Consider the following 20,494-nt stretch of genomic DNA (forward strand, 5'->3'; position numbering starts at 1 on the left):
CAGAAAAAAAGGGTAGAAAATTCGGCGAAGCAAAACGAGAACCTTGACAGTCCCACAATTTATCCGTTAATAAATCAGTTGAATGGGAATCAGTTACACCGAGATGATTTACACAACTGGCGGCGTGTTTGATCGCATCGGAAGATAATTTGCGCCTTTTTCAGCGGGAAAGTCGCGCGAAATGAACGATAAATATTGAATTTCTTACAGCCGATCAATATTCTACCTGTTTGCAAAAAAATGGGGAAGAAGGGGAAGAATTCTCGTTTTTTTTTTCTCTTCATCATTACACGCGCGTGCATACGCGTCATACGCAAGCTGCGACGGTTTGTTAAGACATGAGATTCCAAACATAACAAATTTGACGCGTCGGCATGACTCGATTGTTTAATTTCACGAGCGCTCGTTTATGCGAGCTAAAATATTGAATTACGAACTGTCTGTAATCGCGTATCCTGCAACTGTAATTGAATATCAAGTTTTCAATATATATAATACGTGTCCCCTTCATCTAAATGACCTAATAATTTTTCTTCTGGAAGTTAATTAATTCAAACAAAAAAACGTTAACATTTTATTTTAAATTACGAATACTTTTAGTTTCCAAGTGTTAGTAAAGAAAGAGCATTCCGAGTGAACGAAGCTCTTGGGAAAATGTTACGGAACGTCGGGGTTTCGTGTCAGTCGCCACGGGATGGTAAGATCATCATCCTCAATAACGTCGCTCGTAAAGATCGCGATCGCAAGTCTGTGAGCCCGCCCGAATATTTCTCGGTCGTGTCAGACGCCGAGAAGGCGCGAGCAAAAACGTTAACTTATGAGCTAATTTACGCGCATAAATCGTAGTATATATTTTTCTTTTTGAAACACTCACCCAATGTTGCGTCGCCACCACCTCTCCTTCCGTTCCGTCGAGATTCTGTGGAAAGAAAAAAACAACATTGTTAAAAAAGTCACTGGAACATATAAAAGATACGTTCACGTGATCGCGATATGACACGCTGATGTTCAAATGCAATATCTAAATGCGACCGCTATCGATCGCGAGATTCAAGAGCTGCCTAATCATTGATCGAATGAGTCACGCTTGTTTTCAACGCTTCGTCGGACTTCCGTATACGTCCGCGTAGGCGCCGTAAAAAAGGCGAATTGTGACGATTATTTTAATAAGTAATTAAAATTATATTGCACGACAACAATATTTCAGCCATAAAAGAGTAAAAAATTCATAAAACTACACAATTAAATAAAAATAGAACAAGTGTAGTATCTGATACTTACATCCTTCTTCCTCTTCACAGTCACGGCACCTAAAATCACATTATAAAATTATTTTTAAAAATAATACACAGAAAAATGGGTTTAATAAAAAATTTTCCCGATAACAAAATGTTATGTAAAAATATATAAAATATGTGAAAGATAAATCCTTCTTTTGTTTCCTTCTCACTCCACGTTTTTGCATACGCATGTATTTCATCATTTTAATTATCGATAAAGATAATGCGATAACAAAAGACTTACCACCAGTGGGGTTAGGTAACCGTGTGCCGTTCGTACCAGCGGGGGTTGCCGGATTCACAACGGGGGTAGGAGTGACGGTACCTGCAGTGACCGGTACACCCCTGGTCCCAAACGGAAAATACGGCGAGTCCGGGGGATATGTTGTACCCTCGACGCCGCCGCCGCCCCGCCACCGCCCCCGACACCCCCGCCCGGCCCCCGCCCGGTCCACCCGCTGTAGGACCGAATGCACTACTGCTATACGCCTGAAACAGAAACCGAAACACATCCCTTTTTTTCTCATTTTTTCATTTTTACCTCTGCCGGCGACAATTATAATCGCAATATTGCAGCGACGAATTATCGATATAATAATGGTACGAAATATCGTTTGTATCAAAAATATTTCATCGGCAAAAAAAATCACTTTTTTATTAAAAATATCGAGTGGTTATACCGTTTAATTTACAAAGATATTACGCGATTGTAGTTCTTAATTTGTAAAAATTAAAATTTATCCCGTACAATTACAGTCCCTACGTTATAGTAGTGCGTTTTTTACATCATTCTCGTGACAAAGTTTTTCCGCCAAATCAACCTCAAATAAAAATCTACTGCGCTTTGCGTTGATTACGGATAAATCACAAATCACGGAAGAAGAGAGGAAAGATGAGGCTGGGGGAGTGCGCGAAATCGAGGAAATGCGAAAGCGATAACTCGGAGGCGGCTTCAATAAATCATCCATCGAAATCAATATTCCTTATCAGCTATGGTTTAACGACTGTCGATTAGATAGTGCTCTTTCTCTCTAGCGCTTTCGAAAAGTTCAAGTATATCGCATTCGCCTCGTCTCTGTGCCGTCCAGCAACGCTTGCACGAGCAACGGGGTTGAATCATGGCTTTGAGAATGCAACGCAAAAATCTCATGGCGCGACAAAAATTCCAAATTACAGAAACAACTCGCTGGCAAATATTTTAACATAATTTTTTTTTTAATTTAAAAAAACACGAGTAAAAACTACCCGAGTATTTTTCTTCTAAAATGCGTACAAGTAACTTGATGCGCCGAATACATCGCCGCGGACGAGAAAGAGCGTAAGTGATATTAAAGTCGGTGGTTGACGGCGCTCAGCCTCACGGAGCCAGAAGATATTTTCATTTCGACTCGATTCTGTAATACCGCCGCTACGTGCATAATGCGCCGCGGTTGTTAATTGTTAATTAATTAAGATGATTTATATCGGCATGATAAATGAACGGGAGTTAATTCATAACTAGCAAAGTCACGAAGATAAATTCATATCATTAAGATTAACGACCCAGTCAAACACACATGTTGATTTCCTCGTTATATTTTCGCTCGCGCCGATAAATAATATACACCTTTTCGTCGGCCAGAAGGTGCCTCCACCGCGGCAAAGAATGAGAACCGCTTTCCGAAAATATCGTCCGAGGTAAAGTTTTGGGATTACGTCGGATACGCCGACGAGGGAAGGGCGCGCCGTAGTTGGACGGCGCGGAGCGAGTAACTTTTTCTCAGATAAATTCGCTTCTACGACTGCAATAATTATTACGGTCCTATTTCTTACATAATCCCGCCTCGTTTAGAGGTTCAAGTCGTTGCAACAAAGGGAGAGATCTTGAATATTCCGGGCCTCTCCGCACCGTCGCGCGACTCGAACGGGGAAGGAAAGGAACAAAGGGGCAGATATACGCGCGCAAAGAAATCGACGCGATTCATATTGTCGGCGGTGAAGGTCAATATCGAGAGATCACTCACCATTCCGTTGTCTATCGTGGGGCCATACGGCGTCTGAAAGCCTGGCTTTTCTGAAACAGATAAAACAAATGTGAAGATCAGTTATTCGGTAAGATGCTCTTTGTCAGGAGGAAAATAAAAAGGAGAGAGGCTTGAACGGATCTATGAAACTTTTTCGAACCCTGCGGGTCGTCGCGCATACTCCAAAGGCATCGTAAACCTGTCGATTATTTATCACGCGTATATGCGCATCGTAATAATGTAAATTATATATAAATGTACGAAATGCAGATCACAGGGTGGCACACATAGGGAGCTCTTACATAAATTTAACGCGCCGCATCCCGCGCTCGCGCGTAATCCTTCGGCAAATAAAAGAATAGGCGGCGGCGCAACACTAAAAGGAAAAGAAAGGACGGGGGGGATACCTGACAAAATATCCGCAGTATCGGGTAGGGGATTAGAAAAAAAGAGAATATTCCGCATCCCCCACGGGCCGCGCAATATTCTTGGCGCGTGAGCCAGAGGCGAAAAGGGGGAGCGAAAAGAAGAAGGCTCCCCCGTCTCGAGAGTAGCGGAGTCGATGCAAAATTAATGCTGGGCATAAATTTGCGATGCGTCTTTATAAATCAAAATCGCGATCGCGCTAAGAATCCGCGCGCGGAGATATGTATACGCCCGTGTTTTCCACGTTGCGGCTGATACGCACCCGGAATAAACAACGAGATAAACATTACCGCCGCAGTCCGGGGCTTCATCCGTTATTAATGCCCGGCCCGTAACACGTATACCGCGTAGAAGCGCAAACCTATGCGCGAGGCGCGCCGTGTCTTGCCGAGAATTTATGAGGATCGGCCGGATTTACGTTTCGAAAAACCGCCCGGGAAGAATTGTAGGGCGACGCGCTGCCGCATTGAGATTAATTTTTATTCGACGAGATACGCACCGGCGGGCGCCGTTCCGTACCGAGGCTTTCTTTATTCCACTCTCTTCGCTACCGTATTAAAATTGTTCCTCACATCCCCGTACGATCTTTAATCATTAATCACCGATATATCTCAATGCGCGGAAGTCGTTCGCGACGCCTCGTGCACGTGACAAAGATGTTACGCATTTTTAATTTTTTATTTCTTTCTACACGCCGTTTAAATCCGCTCTGCGATCGAACTTGGTTAACTCGGAAAATCTCGAGACGACGTTCCGAAATTCGCCGCGCAAACGATACCAAGAAGTTCATGTACGGGTTCACGCACACGCGTCGCAGGTGTGTACGTATTAACGCTATGGGAGAACGTAGTCGCGCGTGGACGATAGGGCGAGTGTCCTCGGACGGCACACGATCGCCCGAGATAACTATGAATCCTAACAGTTTCGGCTTGCTCGTGACATGTTTGCCGAAGCGTGCGGCACCGACTCCGCAATATCATGCATCAAAGGACAAGCTAAACCATGGTCCATCGTGTCATCCTCAGAGCCGGCGCAAGCCCGCTCGACCGTTATGACGTAGTGCTGAGCGCCGGGCCTCCATGTCACGACTAGTTCGTCTTCCGCGCCGCCTCTGCCGCCGTCATCCGTTCGGTAATTGTTCGATGAAGAATTAGCCAGGGATGCTGGTTGCGGGTGTCGCCCGCGCGGTCTGGACCGTACATACGTAGACGCCGAGAAGCGATCGCGAGACCTGCGTGCCCGCCGCCAATTGCGGGCCGCTAATGTCGGATACACTTACACGTATCACGGCAAATTTACGAAATCAAGTGAGAGCCTAATTGTAAGAAGACAGTTTTAAACAGCAATAAACGTTGCCTCTTTATACGACGTAAAATTAAAACGTGCATGCAATAAAAAATTGCCATTAAAAAAAATATTAAAATTTACAAATACACTTTTCCTTATACTAATTTGATATAGTTCAAGACGTTAAATTAATGCAGTATTTACATTGAGGAGCAAGAAATGACCTGATAAAAGATAGAAAACAGAACGAGCAATGGCACGTATCCGTCAATATGCGAAATCTGTTACATAATATGCGCCAATAATGTTCGATAGTATACGTATGGTTTTCAGGCGGCATTAATTTGATATTACACCTCACGATTCGAGCGACACGACCTCGAAAACCGTTATACAGCGGGCAATTTTCGAACGATAGGCAACCACGACGTGTTGGTCGTGTTTTGCCTCGCTGAAAATCCGCAAAGTACTGATCGCCCTGTGGAAGACATATAGAGGCGGAAATTAACTATCAACACGCATGAATCATTAATTATTATAATCAGTCGAATTAAATTATACCACGCGCGATAAGATTTACTCAGATACACATGTGTAAATCACAATGTATACTGCTATCTAAAATATAAGCTACAAATTAAAAAGTTAAAAATTGGGTAATCTCATTAAATTATTATACAGAATTAACTTAACAAGTTCTTTCCCGTGCCTGCTTTTTCAAAAATTTTTTTTTTTTTAATTTAGTTAAACTCGATCAACTTTCAGCGAGCTCCTAACAACCGGGCATCACGAATATTTACATTTAAATAAAAACTGAAACACGAAAAGTCAAGTATCACGCCGCGTTATTGTGCGACGAGGCCAAAACTGCCGGACACTTTCAACGTTGACGATCTCGTAAAAAAAAAGAGGTATTCGCCCGCGTGGAGTGCGCGGCATCCCGTAACAAAAGTGCACACATAAAAAAAACAGCAGAGAACGCGAATGCGACAAATAGACACGCGCGAGCGTAAATGTACGCGTCGAAGCACTTCGAGATATCTGCGCATTTCACGACCGTAAAAATATAGCTCTCGACCGAGGACTTCGCGATTTAATGTCGCGGCGCGATGCCCGAGGAAAGTCGAGAAAGATTTTAGCATCCCATCGCAAGGAAGATTGAACTCGATAACGAATAAATTCTAAAGAAAAAAATACGTTACTTACGTAGCAAAACGACGATCGTCTGTGAGGTTTTTGATAAAATTAGACATTACAAAATTCTAATAGATAAAGATCAATATCAATTCTTTTTAAACATCTTACGCTCGTCAAAAAAAGCATTTCAAGACAGACCGAAATAACAAAAAAATATATCAGTAACAAATACATTTTAAGAAAAAAAATTTTAGAACGTGGAGTGAAGAAATCACAAGCGGTAAGCAGACGAAGTTGGGGGACTAATTTGGACGTAAGAGGAATCAAGAAGATCAGCTCGTGTAAAGATGTGTCATGCGCCCAGCGAACGAACACTGAACGAACGGCGAACGTGGACATTCATTACAAATCAATCACTAAAAAAATAACACAACAACGCACGTCAAAGAATGTGCGCTTTCGCTGTGTGTCGCTCGGTGCTCACTCGCCAAGTGTATAACACACCTTAAAACGAACGGCTTACAGGTGAATCGTACGGCAGCCGGTTTTCACGTTTGGTCGAAAAATAATTCAGTCGGTTATCTCGCGCGTCGATCGAATCGCCGTTCTATCGTCTTCTCGCGATATCCGCCGGGATCACCTGCTGAGAACGAGCATGCCGCACGCAGGTTACATGTCGCTCTAGCGCCGAGAAAAATCTCGCGGGGTGTATCACGGCAGAGGCGGAGCTCGTAAAGCGGTAAAGGAAATAATTGAACACCTGCGCGCCGAGGCGGGCTTAATTCAATTAGCTCGCCCAACAAATGCCCGACACTTTCTTTGTGCGCCCGATGTAAATTTTACAAACAGCTTTGCGGAGGCCTCCCGCGTAAATCTGGATATGCGACGCGACCAGCGTCGCATCTCCGGCGACTGCCGGTCTGTATGGCGGTACTTCGGGTTAAAAATATCACTCCGCATCTAAACCCAACAATTTTGCGATCATAATCGAAATATTAAACGAAAATCTTATACAATCTCTGCTCGATTGTGCAAACGGCGATCTCTTCCGAAAAACTGTTTAAAATACGCATTAAAACCTTAAATTTTTAATTACCTAAGCATTACGTCATTCCTATATTCTCCAGCAGAAGGTCAAGTCGGACAGTGCGTAAATAGCTAAATTCCTGGCGTACACAACCGATAAGTAATTAATTTTGATAATGTTATCAGTTTACGTAAGTTAGTTTCTCCGCTCACTGCTTTTTGCGCAAAAAGCACTTAAAATATTAAATACTTATATATTTAAATATTAAAATACGGAATACGTACAACTACCTATAACGCAGCAGTTTTAATTCGTCGCACAACCGATGTAATTAACATCGCGGAAAAACGGCAATCATTAGATCTCTGCCTTTCTTTTTTAAAATGAGAAAAAATCAAACATAAAAAAAACATTAAAAAAATATTTATTAATAAAAAGAATTTTTTTTGTGAATTTTCGCGTTTGTTAACTTTATTACTGCATCGACCCTATTTTAAATTCACGTGGGTATCGCGCCAGTGCATAGTGCCACGCGACCGAAAAGGGTGTTCGAGGTTTCTACAGGTAAGAACGAGAAGGGAGGGCGACGAGAAAAGGAGCCACGATCATTGAGGTACACAGAAACGGCGGTAGCGGGGGCCCTACCACCCTCGAGGCCTACGACCCCGAAGAGAGGCGGAGTATAGGGTTCTACCGAGGGAGTAAAGAATAGAATCAGACGAGAAAAACGAAAAAAAAAACGTAGAAAAAGGCTCAGGTAGCCATTGGTGCTCAACCAGGCGCGATTTCTATTATCTCGGTTATTCTGATAAAGCTACGCTGTATATCTCTTCAATCAACTGTCTCTGAATTATTAAAAAGAATATATATATTAATTGCCAACAAAAACGTACTGAAAAATAATAAAATAAAAGACGGTATCAAGATATATTTGAACGCGTATTACTATTCTTGTAAAATAATTTTTGGGAGTAAGTTTGAATTTAAAAAGGCAGAGTTTTAACAGGTCAAAACTATCTAAAAGGTTTAAATAATATGATATTCTTTTTACTTCAATGTTCGCTGTAGGTGCTGGTTTCCTAAAAAGCATAGAATCCAAATCGCGAGCGCGTAGCAATGTCACCGAAGCAAGAATAATCGAGGTTAAAGAAAAAACGCTCCACTTCTGAAAGCTTTATGTTTTCTTGCGCCGTACCTACGCTGGTGAGCCCAGTAGGTCCCGAAAAACCGCGGCCCCGAGTCTCACGGGGCTCAACGCGGAAGCGGGAGGAAGCGGAGTTCCAGGAGGCAGAAATTTTGTGAAGACGAATTTCTGGCCACGCTCCAATTTCCCCTACCAGCCGCCGATCGAAAGAAACGTCGCGTGTGCCGTCAGAAGCCCGCGAGAATACAAAAGGGCACAACTGGCCCAAGGGAAAGGAACAGAGGACTTTGTCTCGTGAGATTGTCGCCGAGCTTCTTTTATTCAGAACGCACAACTTTCTATTTCGAATAAAGGAGATAACAGGATTATCTGTTACTTTCCTTCGTGAATTTATTTCTCGATAGTAAACCTGAGTGCTAAAAAATAATAAGTGCCTTAAAAAAAAATACACGAACATTATCTCGTATTATTACTGTATCTATATATATAAAATCTCACAAATTAACAATAAATGAATTTCTTTTTTTCTTTTTATTATATAGATCACGATGTACGCAAATGATTTAATGACTTTATGCAAGACACCTATTACTTTTTCAGTTGCGCGTAAAAATTAAAGCGATAAATAATAGATAACGGTAAAAAAAAGACGTTTCGAAAAACCATAATCCTACAAACGCAGAAGGCTAACGTTAAATGAAAATAACTATAAAACTGTGTTTAAGGTTGCGAAAACTTCGATACTGAATACCGATACCGGCATGAGCGTCACGGTCGCGAGCGAGCAAACGAAACAGCAAAAAGAAAGTGGTGGCGTGACAAAGTTGGCGAACTTGCAGCGAAGGGAAAAAGAGAGAAAGAGAACGAAGGGAGGAAGGGCGGTGAGAGGAGGGTATCGTCCGTTGCGCCGTTCAGGAGTAAACGGAACAGCGAAGGTGTATTTTGTGGAGGAGAAGGCTGCCTGCCACGCGACCATGGGGCCCCATGGTGGGGATGTCGGCGTGCCAAGGGGCCCGCGGAACCATGGCGATCGTGGGCCGCCGAGGGGGAGGAGAGGGCGGGCGTGTGTATACGGGGAGACCAGGGGGAAAAGGAAGGTGGCGAGGCAAAGGGGGAAATGCAGCAGCAGCAGCTGTCGCTGCCAGTGCCCCCCTTCGTGTTACCCTAGAAGGGGCCCACTGGAGAACATTGGCGCAGACCACGGGGGCCCCAGTGCATCTCAACCTGATAAAACATAACTGGACAACACTGATAATGTATCACATCCGCAGCAAGCCTCGCCTGATATAACTCTGAACAGGCACAGAAATTCTTCGGTTAGAAACTATAAGAATGACTTCAATACCGAGGCAACAAATGATTAATTTTAATAGTTTTAGATAAACGTGAAAAAGAAAGATGTAATAAAGGTAATAAATTCACTCGATTATGCCGTCAACTCGATTCAGCCTTACGTTGAATTTAAGTATTCGAGAATGTAGGTTAAATGCGAGTTGCATCATGCTTGTTGGTAAACGTTGCACGTGGCAACGTTTACCACGTATTCGAGAAACGCTCCTTACATTCCCGATCGTCGCATAATATCGGACCGAAAACGAGAAGAGATCGGATCGATCGCTCGTGGCAATCCGCGGGTAAAAGTACGTCCATCGCCAACTGGTGAAAACGGGGAAGGCGTGCGTGCAAAATCGCGTATATAAAAAAAAAACAAGGGCGCGAGGAGTGAGCGAGCGATAGAGAGAAAGAAAGAGAAAGAGAAGAGGGGAAAGGGGGAAGAAATAAAAGTGAGGAGAGGAAAAGAGGAATCCAAAGTGGCCAGAGTGCGTGCGTGCGCGTGCCACCGTCAGCACGTGGCACGCACGTGTTCCGGTTTCTCTTGATCTTGCTCGCACTCACTGACGACGCTTCTACGCGACGCTCTCGACGCGCGTGTTCATTCACACGGCTTCACGAGCGACGGACACGCGGCAGGGCAGCGAAGATGAAGATCCGAAGGCAAGAGAGACTATCTTGGTGGTTGCCCTCAAGGGTATACATTCAACAGGTGATCTCGCGGTACTCCCGACGCCATTTTTACTTCCGCGATGCGGCAGCAAGCGTGATAAAGCTCGAAAAACCTCGAGCTAAATAAACGAAAAGAATGCGTATCTCTCCCTTCTTCTCTCTCCTCTCTATTGACGAGGAATTACGAGATTACTTTGATCATAAAAAAAAAAATTTTACACGGTACAATAGTCCTTTCGCATGCGGCAATTTCTATCTCACTTAAGTCGGTCTCTCTAAAACGTAACCGAGAAAAGAAATCGGCCAAATCAAAATACAAATTATCTTCGGCGACAGGAAGACTTTGACGCGTTCGATCGTAGTTTCTCTCAGTGGATTCTCGTAATCGTTTACCCAATTAGAAGTGACATTCCTTCGTGCGGGCCATTGAACGTCAGAAGGTGACGTCGCGCGCTCGGGGACAGTGGCACCTGCCAAAAAATCGGAGCCCCTTTTTCGACGGCCGTCGGGAGAGTGCACATTTGTTCGAACCCCGGTCGCGTGGACGAGAGCGTCGCGCGTACGCATACACGCAGGGCGCGGAACGACATGCGTGCACGTACGCGTACGTACTACGGAGCCTCGCGCTGCGTGTGAGCCAAACTTAACGAAATCTGGCCAGATGTCTATTTCGAACGTGGTGCAGGTCGGTGCCGCGTGTCGCTGAAAACCCACCCAGTGCATATGCGCGCCTCGCGTATACGCGCGTACGTGCGTGCACGCATACGTGCGTGCATGCGTGCGTGCCCACACACATGGTCCTGGCCAGATTCGTTGTCTATCGGATTGCACGTGCTTGTTGGTGCCTTTACAGGTGGCATTGCACCACCATTTCCCGACTTTTGTCGTCATTCAAATCCGATAGCTCGAAACGTCGACGCATACGAGAGGAATAAAGATGGAATGTAATTTTTTTTTTTTATATTATTATTAAATATTATTATTAATTTACTGATAAAACTTTAACTTTAATTCGCGTATTCAATAACTTTACTAATTAATATTCTTAATACCTCGACCATGTGCAATCGCGCATGTAAATTTAAAACGGGAAAATTGCACGTTAGTGATAAATCGTGGGTTTCGATAGTTATAATTAATAGTCTTAAAAAATATATATGTCAACATTAAATACCGCACAATATAATGTTTAGTCGCGGCGCAATAATGAAACACAGTTGAGAACCGTCGCGGCTACGCCAATGCGGCAAGGGGATACTAGGATATGGTGCCCCTTGTAGGGTGGTGCTTTCAGTCAAGCTGGTAAGAGACACGACTCTCTACGGACGATAGGTATTTGTCCTCACGGAGGATGATATTCGATCGCATCGCGATGAGAAGATTTTCTCGAGGATAAACTTTTTATTTCTGCCCGCCGTAAATCCCGAAATATAACTGTATCCCTTGTACAAGCCGCGGCTCGAAATGTTAACGGTAAATAATCACCGTCAAAATTCAAAGGAAAGGAAGGCTTTCGCGAGCCGTCGAGACATCAGGCGCATCCTAATCGATTTACAGCGGCAAACGCGAACGGCGGTATACGCGAGGAATCGTATACGCGGATCATCCGGCATCTTTTTTATCGCTCCAAGCTCGTTTCTGTAACCCAGTTCTCGCCGCGGCTAATGGACTTTTGCTCTTCTCCGCGGAACATCGCAAATTTGCGAAGAGGAAATGGGGTGATCGGGGGAGGGAGCCACCGAGAGACGAACAGAAAGGAACTTTGAAAAGCGAGCGGAGTGCGGCCAGCGGCAGAAAGAGGGACGGAAGAGGAGCAGAGAGACAAAGTGCGAAGTAACGAAACCAAGGGGAGCCAACGAGGAGAGAAGGAAAGAAAAAGAGAGAGAGAGAGAGAGAGAGAGAGAGAGAGAGAGAGAGAGAGAGAGAGAGAGAGAGAGAGAGAGAGAGAGAGGACCACGAAGTGCGAGTTTCACGCAGTGGCAAATTCATATCGACCATAACAGGAGCGAGGCGAATGGTGTATACGCGGTTTGGTAACGAGAGACTTGCATTAGTCAGGAATTCTCGAGTGGCGCGCGCCCGTATTTTTCGCAAAAAGCCTTAAAATGTCTTCCATTTTCCGTCGTTTACCTTCCACCGCCAGTTGTTCTGGACTCCCCTGAAGTAACGGCGACGAGATCGAGCGCGATACGCGGCGTGTGAGAATCATACAAGGCTTTTGCAGAGAGAAGAGATCATTTCAACGCGCTCTGGGACGATACCAGAGAAATTCCCGGATCAAAACATCGATATCGCGTAACGAATATTCGCCACGTTCTTTCCCGTACTCGCAATATTAAAAGTCCTTTCCGCTACAAATAACACAGTTTTCCTGCAAACTCGACGTACTACTGACGTAATTATGCATTTTCTAACGTGATAAAATTAATAGAAGCGATATTGAGACGAGACAGTTGATTCGAGCAGGGATTCGCCTGACCTATCGACACCACTGCACGCGTTTGCTCGCTGTGTTTGCGAGAGAACGAGAGGAGGCGAGCGAAGAAAACGCGAGGGAGAGAGCGAGGACGAGAGCGAACTCCATGGAACGAACGAAGATGGAACGATCCTGATTGGGAGAATGCGCGGTTGGGAGAGGATGCTCGTTGGCGGGGAAAGGGATCGAGTTTAGGGCGACGGGTGAACGGGGACGGTCGAGGGTGAGAGGGGTAGAAGCAGATGCTCATCGAGTCCCCGCTGTAAATGTAGATTATGCCCCGCGCCCTTAATTTGTGTGCGTGCATACGTGAACGCACTCTGGACTTGGCCTTTCCTAAGGAGAGGATTGAAAAGCGTCCAAGGAGACCGCCGCCGCCACCGACTCTGGATAAAATTCGCCCGAATATATTTATACCCACGATACCGCTATCTCCTTCGCGGAATCTGCCTGCATCTCGCGTAAACGCGTTCCCACAAAATTGCACCGCTCCAGTATTAATAAACCACTCAGTATTAATAAACGAAGCGGCGGGTCCGACTGTGAAGCATCGGCGGATTTACACGAGGAGATTAAGCGGCGCCCGCAGATAATCATACACAAATCGTATTATTTTTAAAATATTAATTTATTTTTTTAATTTAATTTAATTTTTTTTTTACCGAATTACGTTAGACCTTTCAATGCAAGCGAGAGGAACGATCCGCGGCGGTTGTAGATAACGCGGAGCTACGACGGTACGATTTTCCAGAGAACCAGCGGAAGATGACGCACCCTCCTCCATATTTTAAGTATGTGGGTTTTCGACATGAGCCATTATAAGTTCGAGGACGCGCGCGTGAGGCGCGTGCACGCGAGAGACGGGAAAAGAAAGGCCGAGAAAGAGGCGGCGGTACACGGGAGCGAGGAGAGAGAAAAAAACGGAGAAAGAGAGAGAGACGGAGCGAGAGGCAGGTGCATCACGGTGACACTCCCTCGATAATTCTCCAGCGAGAGAGAAAAGAGAGAGAGAAGAGAGAAAGAGAGAGAGAGACGATGGCAGCCGGAGAAAGAAAAAGAGAGAAGGACCTAAGTCACGAGTGTTGTGTCTGGAGCTCGTTTATGGTCGTTCGGTTAAACTCTCGCTCCGAGGAAGGAGAGTTTCGAAAATGGCGCCGGCCTGGAGTTCGCCGGACCCGGGGAATGTTCAGCGCGGCGATACGACGATACCGGGATATCTCGCGATCGAGGAAGAGTCGCGAAAAACGGCGTTATTAGGATGTACTCGATGGAAACCTCGGCCAAAATATCTCGCGCGCGGAGGGCGATCTTATTCCGCGCAGAAAATTACGCGCCGATCTAAAAGGGCACGAATGATCTCTTTGCTTGAAACAGCGAGGCAAAGTGGACAGCCTTGATGAGGAATATCCAGCGATTAGAAATCGACGCGGCGCGTTTCGAACGCGCGCACAGACTGTACGTGAATCACACACGGGTGTATTTGTTAAACTATATTTTATCAAGCCTGCTTACTTCCCGAAACAAACTATCGCTCCAGGTAGATTTACTCGTGAGTCACACCGCGCGCGATTAATTTTAGACCCCGTTAGATTTCGGTGCGCGTGCGTTTTCCCCTCTCGCGTCGCGGGTAATTTCAAATCGCGATTATTTTCTCGCGCCAGCGCGAACGTTTATCTTCGCCGATGGACCGTTCCGGGGCACATCTCGTCGCCGCAGCGGCGAAACGCAGCAACGAGATCGCTCGCGGAGTGACCGTCTCGGTTGCGGTGAATTACGAAACGCGAACGGACAATAGGACGCTTATCTTCTCGGCCACCTTTTATCTCTGTTTACCGCGTCACTTCGAGCCGCGTTGCGCGTCTGATAAAATTTCAGTCGATCGGTCGATTAAGCGCAATCCAAAAAAAAAAAAAAGAAAAAAAATTGAAAGGTCTCAGTGCGCGAATTGTCTCGGACTGGAGGAAGTAAAGAAACGAACGCCGGAAATATTTTCGGTAAGTGGGATAAACGCTATTTTCGGACACCCTTGCACTTGAACTCTTCGACGACCACCGACTGTAAAATACGGCAGGAACTCGCAAGGATACCACGTCGTGCCATTTACTTTCACGACAGGAGTCTACTGTAAGGATGTAATCCTTCCTTCCTATTGCTAATATTTTATCAATTTAATTAATAATATTGTTGATAATACAAGCGACTGTCAATATTTCTACTGTTATTTCTGTCGTTCGCGATTGGAACTTAAAAGTTTGATACGAAACGTTTGCGGAATAACATTACGCGACGCTCGCGCCGTGAATTAAAGTCTCGTGGCCGTAATACGGCTCGTTAAGTATAGTACGCAAAGTAATACGAGCCTTAATAACGACCGCGGCGCAGTAAGATCCGCGACGAATGTCTCCTCGGCGCGAAACGACAATCGTCACCGGGATTAACGGGCCGAAACGAGCCGGCGACGAGTCAACTATCTCATATTTATCAAATTATGAGGAACGGGACTCGGTGAATCTGACACCCGGTAGAAACATTCGAGCATAAATAACGAAACGAACGTCGTCGATTCCGCCGCAACGGTTCTCCGATCGCCGAGAACGAGAGACGTTTAATCCTGCCCCGTTAAAATACATCCGACGCGAAAGCGTTTCGGTATCAAATATCCTGTCCATATTACAATATACAATTCGGTCGTTTGCGGCATGAGGCGAAATGAATCGGCCGCGATCGTTCCGCCGCGTCTCGCGGAATCCCGACTTCGTAAAGCACCCGGGCTCTTTTCTACCGGCACCGTTTGCCGCCCTAAGAAAGTTTTCATGGCAAACGCAATGCCGCGATATAAATTATATTTATACCGTACGGCTCTGGCGGCAGAGCTCCCGCAGCGTTTCAAAGGGATACGAGAACGCCTCGGACGAGGCGTCTAAAACGCAGCAGTTTTTGCGGTCTTTCCCGAGCCGCTCGGGTGCGCCGAACTTAGCCTACGGGAGGGCCTACACCGTCGTCTTCCAAACACCGTCTCTAACCAAACAAACGCTCGAGACTTAGTTGCCAACTGCGCAACGCTCCTCGCGCCCGTCCCCGTATCGTAATTTCGTAATTGCTTTGTGCACCCAGCGATTAATTAACGTGGGAGTCTCGCGGTTTCAAAAAGCGTCGCAACGCCACGAGAATAATCCGTCTAGCCTAACAAGGAGCAAATACGCGGCATAATTGCGTTGCCAGATAATTAAAAAGAAAGAAAAAAGAAAAATATAACCCTCGAATTGATACAACGAGCAAAAATACTCGAAGGATTTTAATCGCGGTGATTAAACGACGCGACAGTAATAAATGCGATTTTTCTAATAATTTAGATATTTCTTTTCTAAAATGGACAGCTTTCTAAAATTATTCCGTGGCGCTTGGAATCTGTACAGTCAAGTGTTTGTTCAACTGATAAGTACAGCAATCAAATAATAGACATTAAAAAACGATCGAATGTTACGAGTAACACCTGTCGGCGGATATTTGAACGTTTGAAAACTAAAGGGGGTCAGAATTTGGACACGTGCCGCGGCGATGGAGGATACAGCGGCGAATGAGAACCGCTTTCGAGAGGTAACGCACGATTCCGCGGCACGCAACAGCGCATCGCTCCGTGGCCGCTTCTCTGGCAGGTGTATGAAGCGAGAAATAAAAGAAAAACGGCGTTCGCGGAGGTTGGCTGCCGAGAGAACGAGAGGCAGAAAGGCGGGAAGGAAAGGACCGCGGAGAGGAGGCCCGGGAAAGGAGAAGAGAGATTTCAATTTATGGACTCTCGCATTACGTCCGAGCGATTAACCGCTAACGATTCTTACTAACGCGTACCGGCACGTGGTGCAGACGCGACCGTGGAAGCCGTAAGATCTAAAGGGAGCGTCGCAGCTACGATCATCTCTTTTCCCGGAAGCTTCCCTCAGCGGCGCTCACCCTCACATTCATACAAGCGCGTCTCACAAACATACACACACGCACGCGTGCGTACGTACGCACAATTAGTCTTATCGCTCACACTGTTGCACATGACAGCAGCGGACGACAGACGTCTCTCCCTTGTACGCGTCTAGGTTATGTTACGCACATCCCGGCGCGGCGTCGCGACGCATGCAGCGGCAAGGAGCCCGCGCCGACGAAGGGAGTCGCAAGGGGGGCAACGCGAGAACGCGGGGAACACGAGGCAGAGAGCCGTTGCTCTCGCCGCCAGTTGCCGTCGACGGGGCAGCACTGTCCAGGGCACTGACAGACGAACCAAAACACAGAGCGAGAGGGTAGGCCCTGGCGGCCGTCGACGACACGATCGTTCGACGCGCAACCGAACCTCGACGCGATCGCGGACCTCGATCGACCGGGCTCGCGGTAACGAGCGGTGCCATCGGTGCACGCACGTAGCACCGGGTAATACAACCGGACACACCACCGACGATGACGGCGACGCGGGGAGAGACGTCCGTCGCTTTTGTCTCACACACGGGCCACGCACGGCGCGAGGTATCCCGTGCGCGGGGCGCGACACGGCACTACCGACGACGCACACACTCACCGGATTGCTTGTTGGCGATCTTGTTGAAACAGTTCTGAAAGACCTCGTAGAGATGCATCGGCTCGTCGTCGCTGGCCGCCATGTTTTCGCACGGGACGTGAAAACGAGTGGACGTACCGTGGTCGAGGCGAGTGGGCACGGTTTCGCGGTGCGGCCGCGCGCGGAGCCACCCTCCTCCCGCTACGATCACCCACACTACTGAAGTACGTCGCTTCACGGACGCGGCTCTTATACCTCCACCGCTGGCGCCCTCATTCCTCACGTCCATGGCCGCGACACGCGCGCGGCCGCTTTCAAACTTCTAATCCGCATTTGCCTCGATTTCGCACACTTTACACACTGTAAAGAAAAATAAAAACACGTGAATCAAACAATTTCGCACAATTATTACAACATTCTATTTTACATTTATAGGAATAAATTTTAAACGGGTAAAATAGCCCAAAGAATTCCTTCGAAACAATTTTTTTTTCTTCGATGTTTGCATTAAATCTTTTATTCACAATAGTAGAAAATAGTTACATAAGAATAGATTCTGAATATATTAAAAATATTAGATCTGCATAGACATTTATAGTACATGAGATTAAAATTGCGTTCAGTTAGCTAACAGACAATATAATTTCTAGATATCATTAATTTTTAAATATAATTAGTTAATTAAAGTAACTTATGCCCATGTCATATTGCTCCATCGCTATTGCGTATCGTTGGATAAGTTATAAAAGAACTTTATATACTTTTTAATATATAGCACAAAATTCAAAAATTAACAGCAAAAAATAAAATATACGATCTCTAATTTTCTGTAATATGAAGCATTATAACTGATGTAATATAAAAGATTATTCAATAATGCTAATATAGCATCAACAGCCTCACGAAATTATAACCTAAAATATAATTATGTCATAAACATGTAATATTGCATGAATTTAAAGCTGCTTTATCGAACGAACTTCGTTCATTCTTAAATTCTATCGAAATCAGAGTTCTGTGGAACGGGATGAGAAATCTCTTCGTAATCTTGTCTGCCATAACCTGTAAATAAATCAAATAAAATAACAGTTTACAACGTTCCATAATCATTGATATAAAAACTGCTGTTGCGGCATTACTACACTTTCATGCGACATAAATGCAAACGAGAAGCAATTTGACAATGAAACAAGTGCCATAACTCGATACAGAAACCTATATAAGTAATTAAAGATCGTTGATTATTAATAATGCATAGACTAGCTGAATTTTGCAGTAAAGCATACGTGCACATACTTAAAATCAGATCTCGTTGAAGCACTGAGGCACTACAAAAGCGTAGACGTGTGTAGTCGCTGATTTACTGACCCATAGCAGGACTCGGTGCGAATACAGTGGCTAAGTTGCCATTCCTCCCTTGACCTATTCGCAGCAGGTATATACTTGAGACTGGACGAGCGACCAAATTTATGATCATGAGAGCTGCACTAAACTTGTTAGACGCACCTGAAAATTATTAGAATTAAACAATATGCACGTATCTTTTAAACATATACACAATGGCACTCACTGTTGTAATCTGATGGATAATAAACTGCCAGTGTGATCACGTCAAGAATTATAGAAAGTACATTTATGAAAAACGCCTGCAGAAATATATAATTAAGACCAATTCAAAATAATAAATTCTTTTCTTCTATTTTATCGATAACTTACAAACTGCAATGGTTCGTCTGATTCATTACTATGGACAGCCCAGAATATACAAACCAAGAACAGCAAATTATAGAACAGTACAGATTTTGGACACCAACTTCCCTGTATACCCCTGCAAAATATTTCATGTATAACATAAAGTTTACAAAGATATTGGTTTTTGTAGTTAAATACAATAATATTCAGTAAATGCAATGCTATCTTACCATGTTATAAGTATCAGATGAATTGCAAATATAATCTGAAAGAAATATAATGATTACCAATATTTTGTTTTGCCTTTGTTCATTACATAATATCTACATACTTGTGAATTTAATTACAAATAAAAAAATGACAATAAAGTATGGCATGTACAAGCGTGAAGCTGTTCATGTACTTATAGAACATACAATATTATATCATACCATTGAAAATATACTAAAATAAGAGAGAAACATAGGTGATAGCTTTGTTTTACATACCTTTAAAGGAAAATGGGATAAATTGGTTAGATTAGGCATCCTCGTTGTTTGACAATGGTCTCTGTGCCACAATGACAGAAATAATGACTGATTAATAACAATTGCAGTTTACAAATATCTCTTTGGTCAAGGAGAAGGTATCTAATCTTTTTTCCGCCTACAACACCAACTCACAAAAATAAAAAACGCATATATACATATATATATATATATATATACTGCGTAATGCGTATATCTGCGTATATCAGAGTCAGCTGTACAGCTGCAAAAGCAGTTTTTGTAGCTGCTGCCATCTAACGCATTTGCTCGGTCTCAGAACCAAATGTGTTAGAATTAAATATAAAATAAAAATGAAAAATGTGAGCTCCCAGATCCAATTAATATTGCCATTCAATGCGATATAAAAATAAAAAAAATTCAACAATAGCTGCATATATTTTATTCAGCCATTTGATGAAGGAGAGAGAGGAGAAGAGAGGAGAGAAAGGGAAAGACGTACGCAAGTGAATCGCCACCAAAATCGCAATCTGCATGTAACATCGCACATTTATCACGCCGTCCACAAAAAAATTTTTTTTTTGCGCGTGCATATTCGCTTGTGGCCAATCGCACACAAAATGGCAGCAATTGGTACTTCGACACGAAACTGAAACGCCCTTTTTATCGCTTGTCAAACATCGCTCGAGTATTTGTCCGGCGTATAATTTTTAAAATATCGAAACTCGAGCATACGAAAGCAAAAAAGAAAGGCATTTTCTTACCTGACACTAATTATGAACGACGAATGACACCTCCGTGGACCAGATTCACCAAGTCTCCGAAAGCAGGTAGCGGATTCCGAATCGCTGCATCTAACGATCGAGACGTGCACTCGATAGGCAGCGATATCCACTCCACTAGATGATTCCCATGTAGTTTCGATGCCACACTCACGTTCTTAATTCGCGCGATAGCGGTTGGGAGAGATACGCAAAGAATTCGAGCCGAATTCTG

At 44.6% G+C, this 20,494-nt stretch overlaps 2 protein-coding genes across 3 annotated transcripts in view; both read right to left on the minus strand.

The window, feature by feature from the left end:
- Positions 1-17,571, minus strand: part of LOC139105013 (transcription factor 12-like) — a 102,554-nt gene extending 84,983 nt beyond the window's left edge. Inside the window, 7 exon segments of the mRNA XM_070660846.1 lie at positions 875-919; positions 1,282-1,310; positions 1,525-1,692; positions 1,695-1,724; positions 1,727-1,769; positions 3,284-3,333; positions 17,343-17,571. Of these exon segments, the coding sequence (XP_070516947.1) occupies positions 875-919; positions 1,282-1,310; positions 1,525-1,692; positions 1,695-1,724; positions 1,727-1,769; positions 3,284-3,333; positions 17,343-17,424 (447 nt within the window). The 5' untranslated portion in view covers positions 17,425-17,571.
- A 239-nt stretch (positions 17,572-17,810) lies between these two features.
- On the minus strand, positions 17,811-19,732 carry LOC139105056 (type-1 angiotensin II receptor-associated protein). 2 transcript variants are annotated; one of them, XR_011546123.1, is made up of 6 exons: positions 19,502-19,731; positions 19,244-19,278; positions 19,038-19,149; positions 18,892-18,967; positions 18,618-18,827; positions 17,811-18,383 (listed from the first exon to the last, which is right to left on the minus strand). XR_011546123.1 is itself a non-coding variant. In XM_070660943.1 (6 exons), exons 1-6 carry the CDS (start codon positions 19,538-19,540, stop codon positions 18,313-18,315), a joined length of 471 nt encoding a protein of 156 aa, XP_070517044.1. In that variant the 5' UTR covers positions 19,541-19,732; the 3' UTR covers positions 17,813-18,312. The 2 variants fall into 2 exon arrangements, 1 of the variants encoding a protein (XP_070517044.1); XM_070660943.1 differs by having other exon boundaries at positions 17,813-18,383; positions 18,690-18,827; positions 19,502-19,732.
- Between the last annotated feature and the right edge of the window lie 762 nt (positions 19,733-20,494).

Source organism: Cardiocondyla obscurior, linkage group LG01 (assembly GCF_019399895.1).
Source record: "Cardiocondyla obscurior isolate alpha-2009 linkage group LG01, Cobs3.1, whole genome shotgun sequence".
Lineage (NCBI taxonomy): Eukaryota > Metazoa > Arthropoda > Insecta > Hymenoptera > Formicidae > Cardiocondyla > Cardiocondyla obscurior.

Excerpts from the sequence above, each read along its gene's own strand:
- LOC139105056 (XM_070660943.1), bottom strand. The coding sequence starts at position 19,540 with ATGCCTAATCTAACCAATTTATCCCATTTTCCTTTAAAG. Across the intron at positions 19,279-19,501 it reads TATCCCATTTTCCTTTAAAG|ATTATATTTGCAATTCATCT; the intron begins GTATGTAAAACA and ends TATTTCTTTCAG. Across the intron at positions 19,150-19,243 it reads CATCTGATACTTATAACATG|GGGTATACAGGGAAGTTGGT; the intron begins GTAAGATAGCAT and ends AATATTTTGCAG.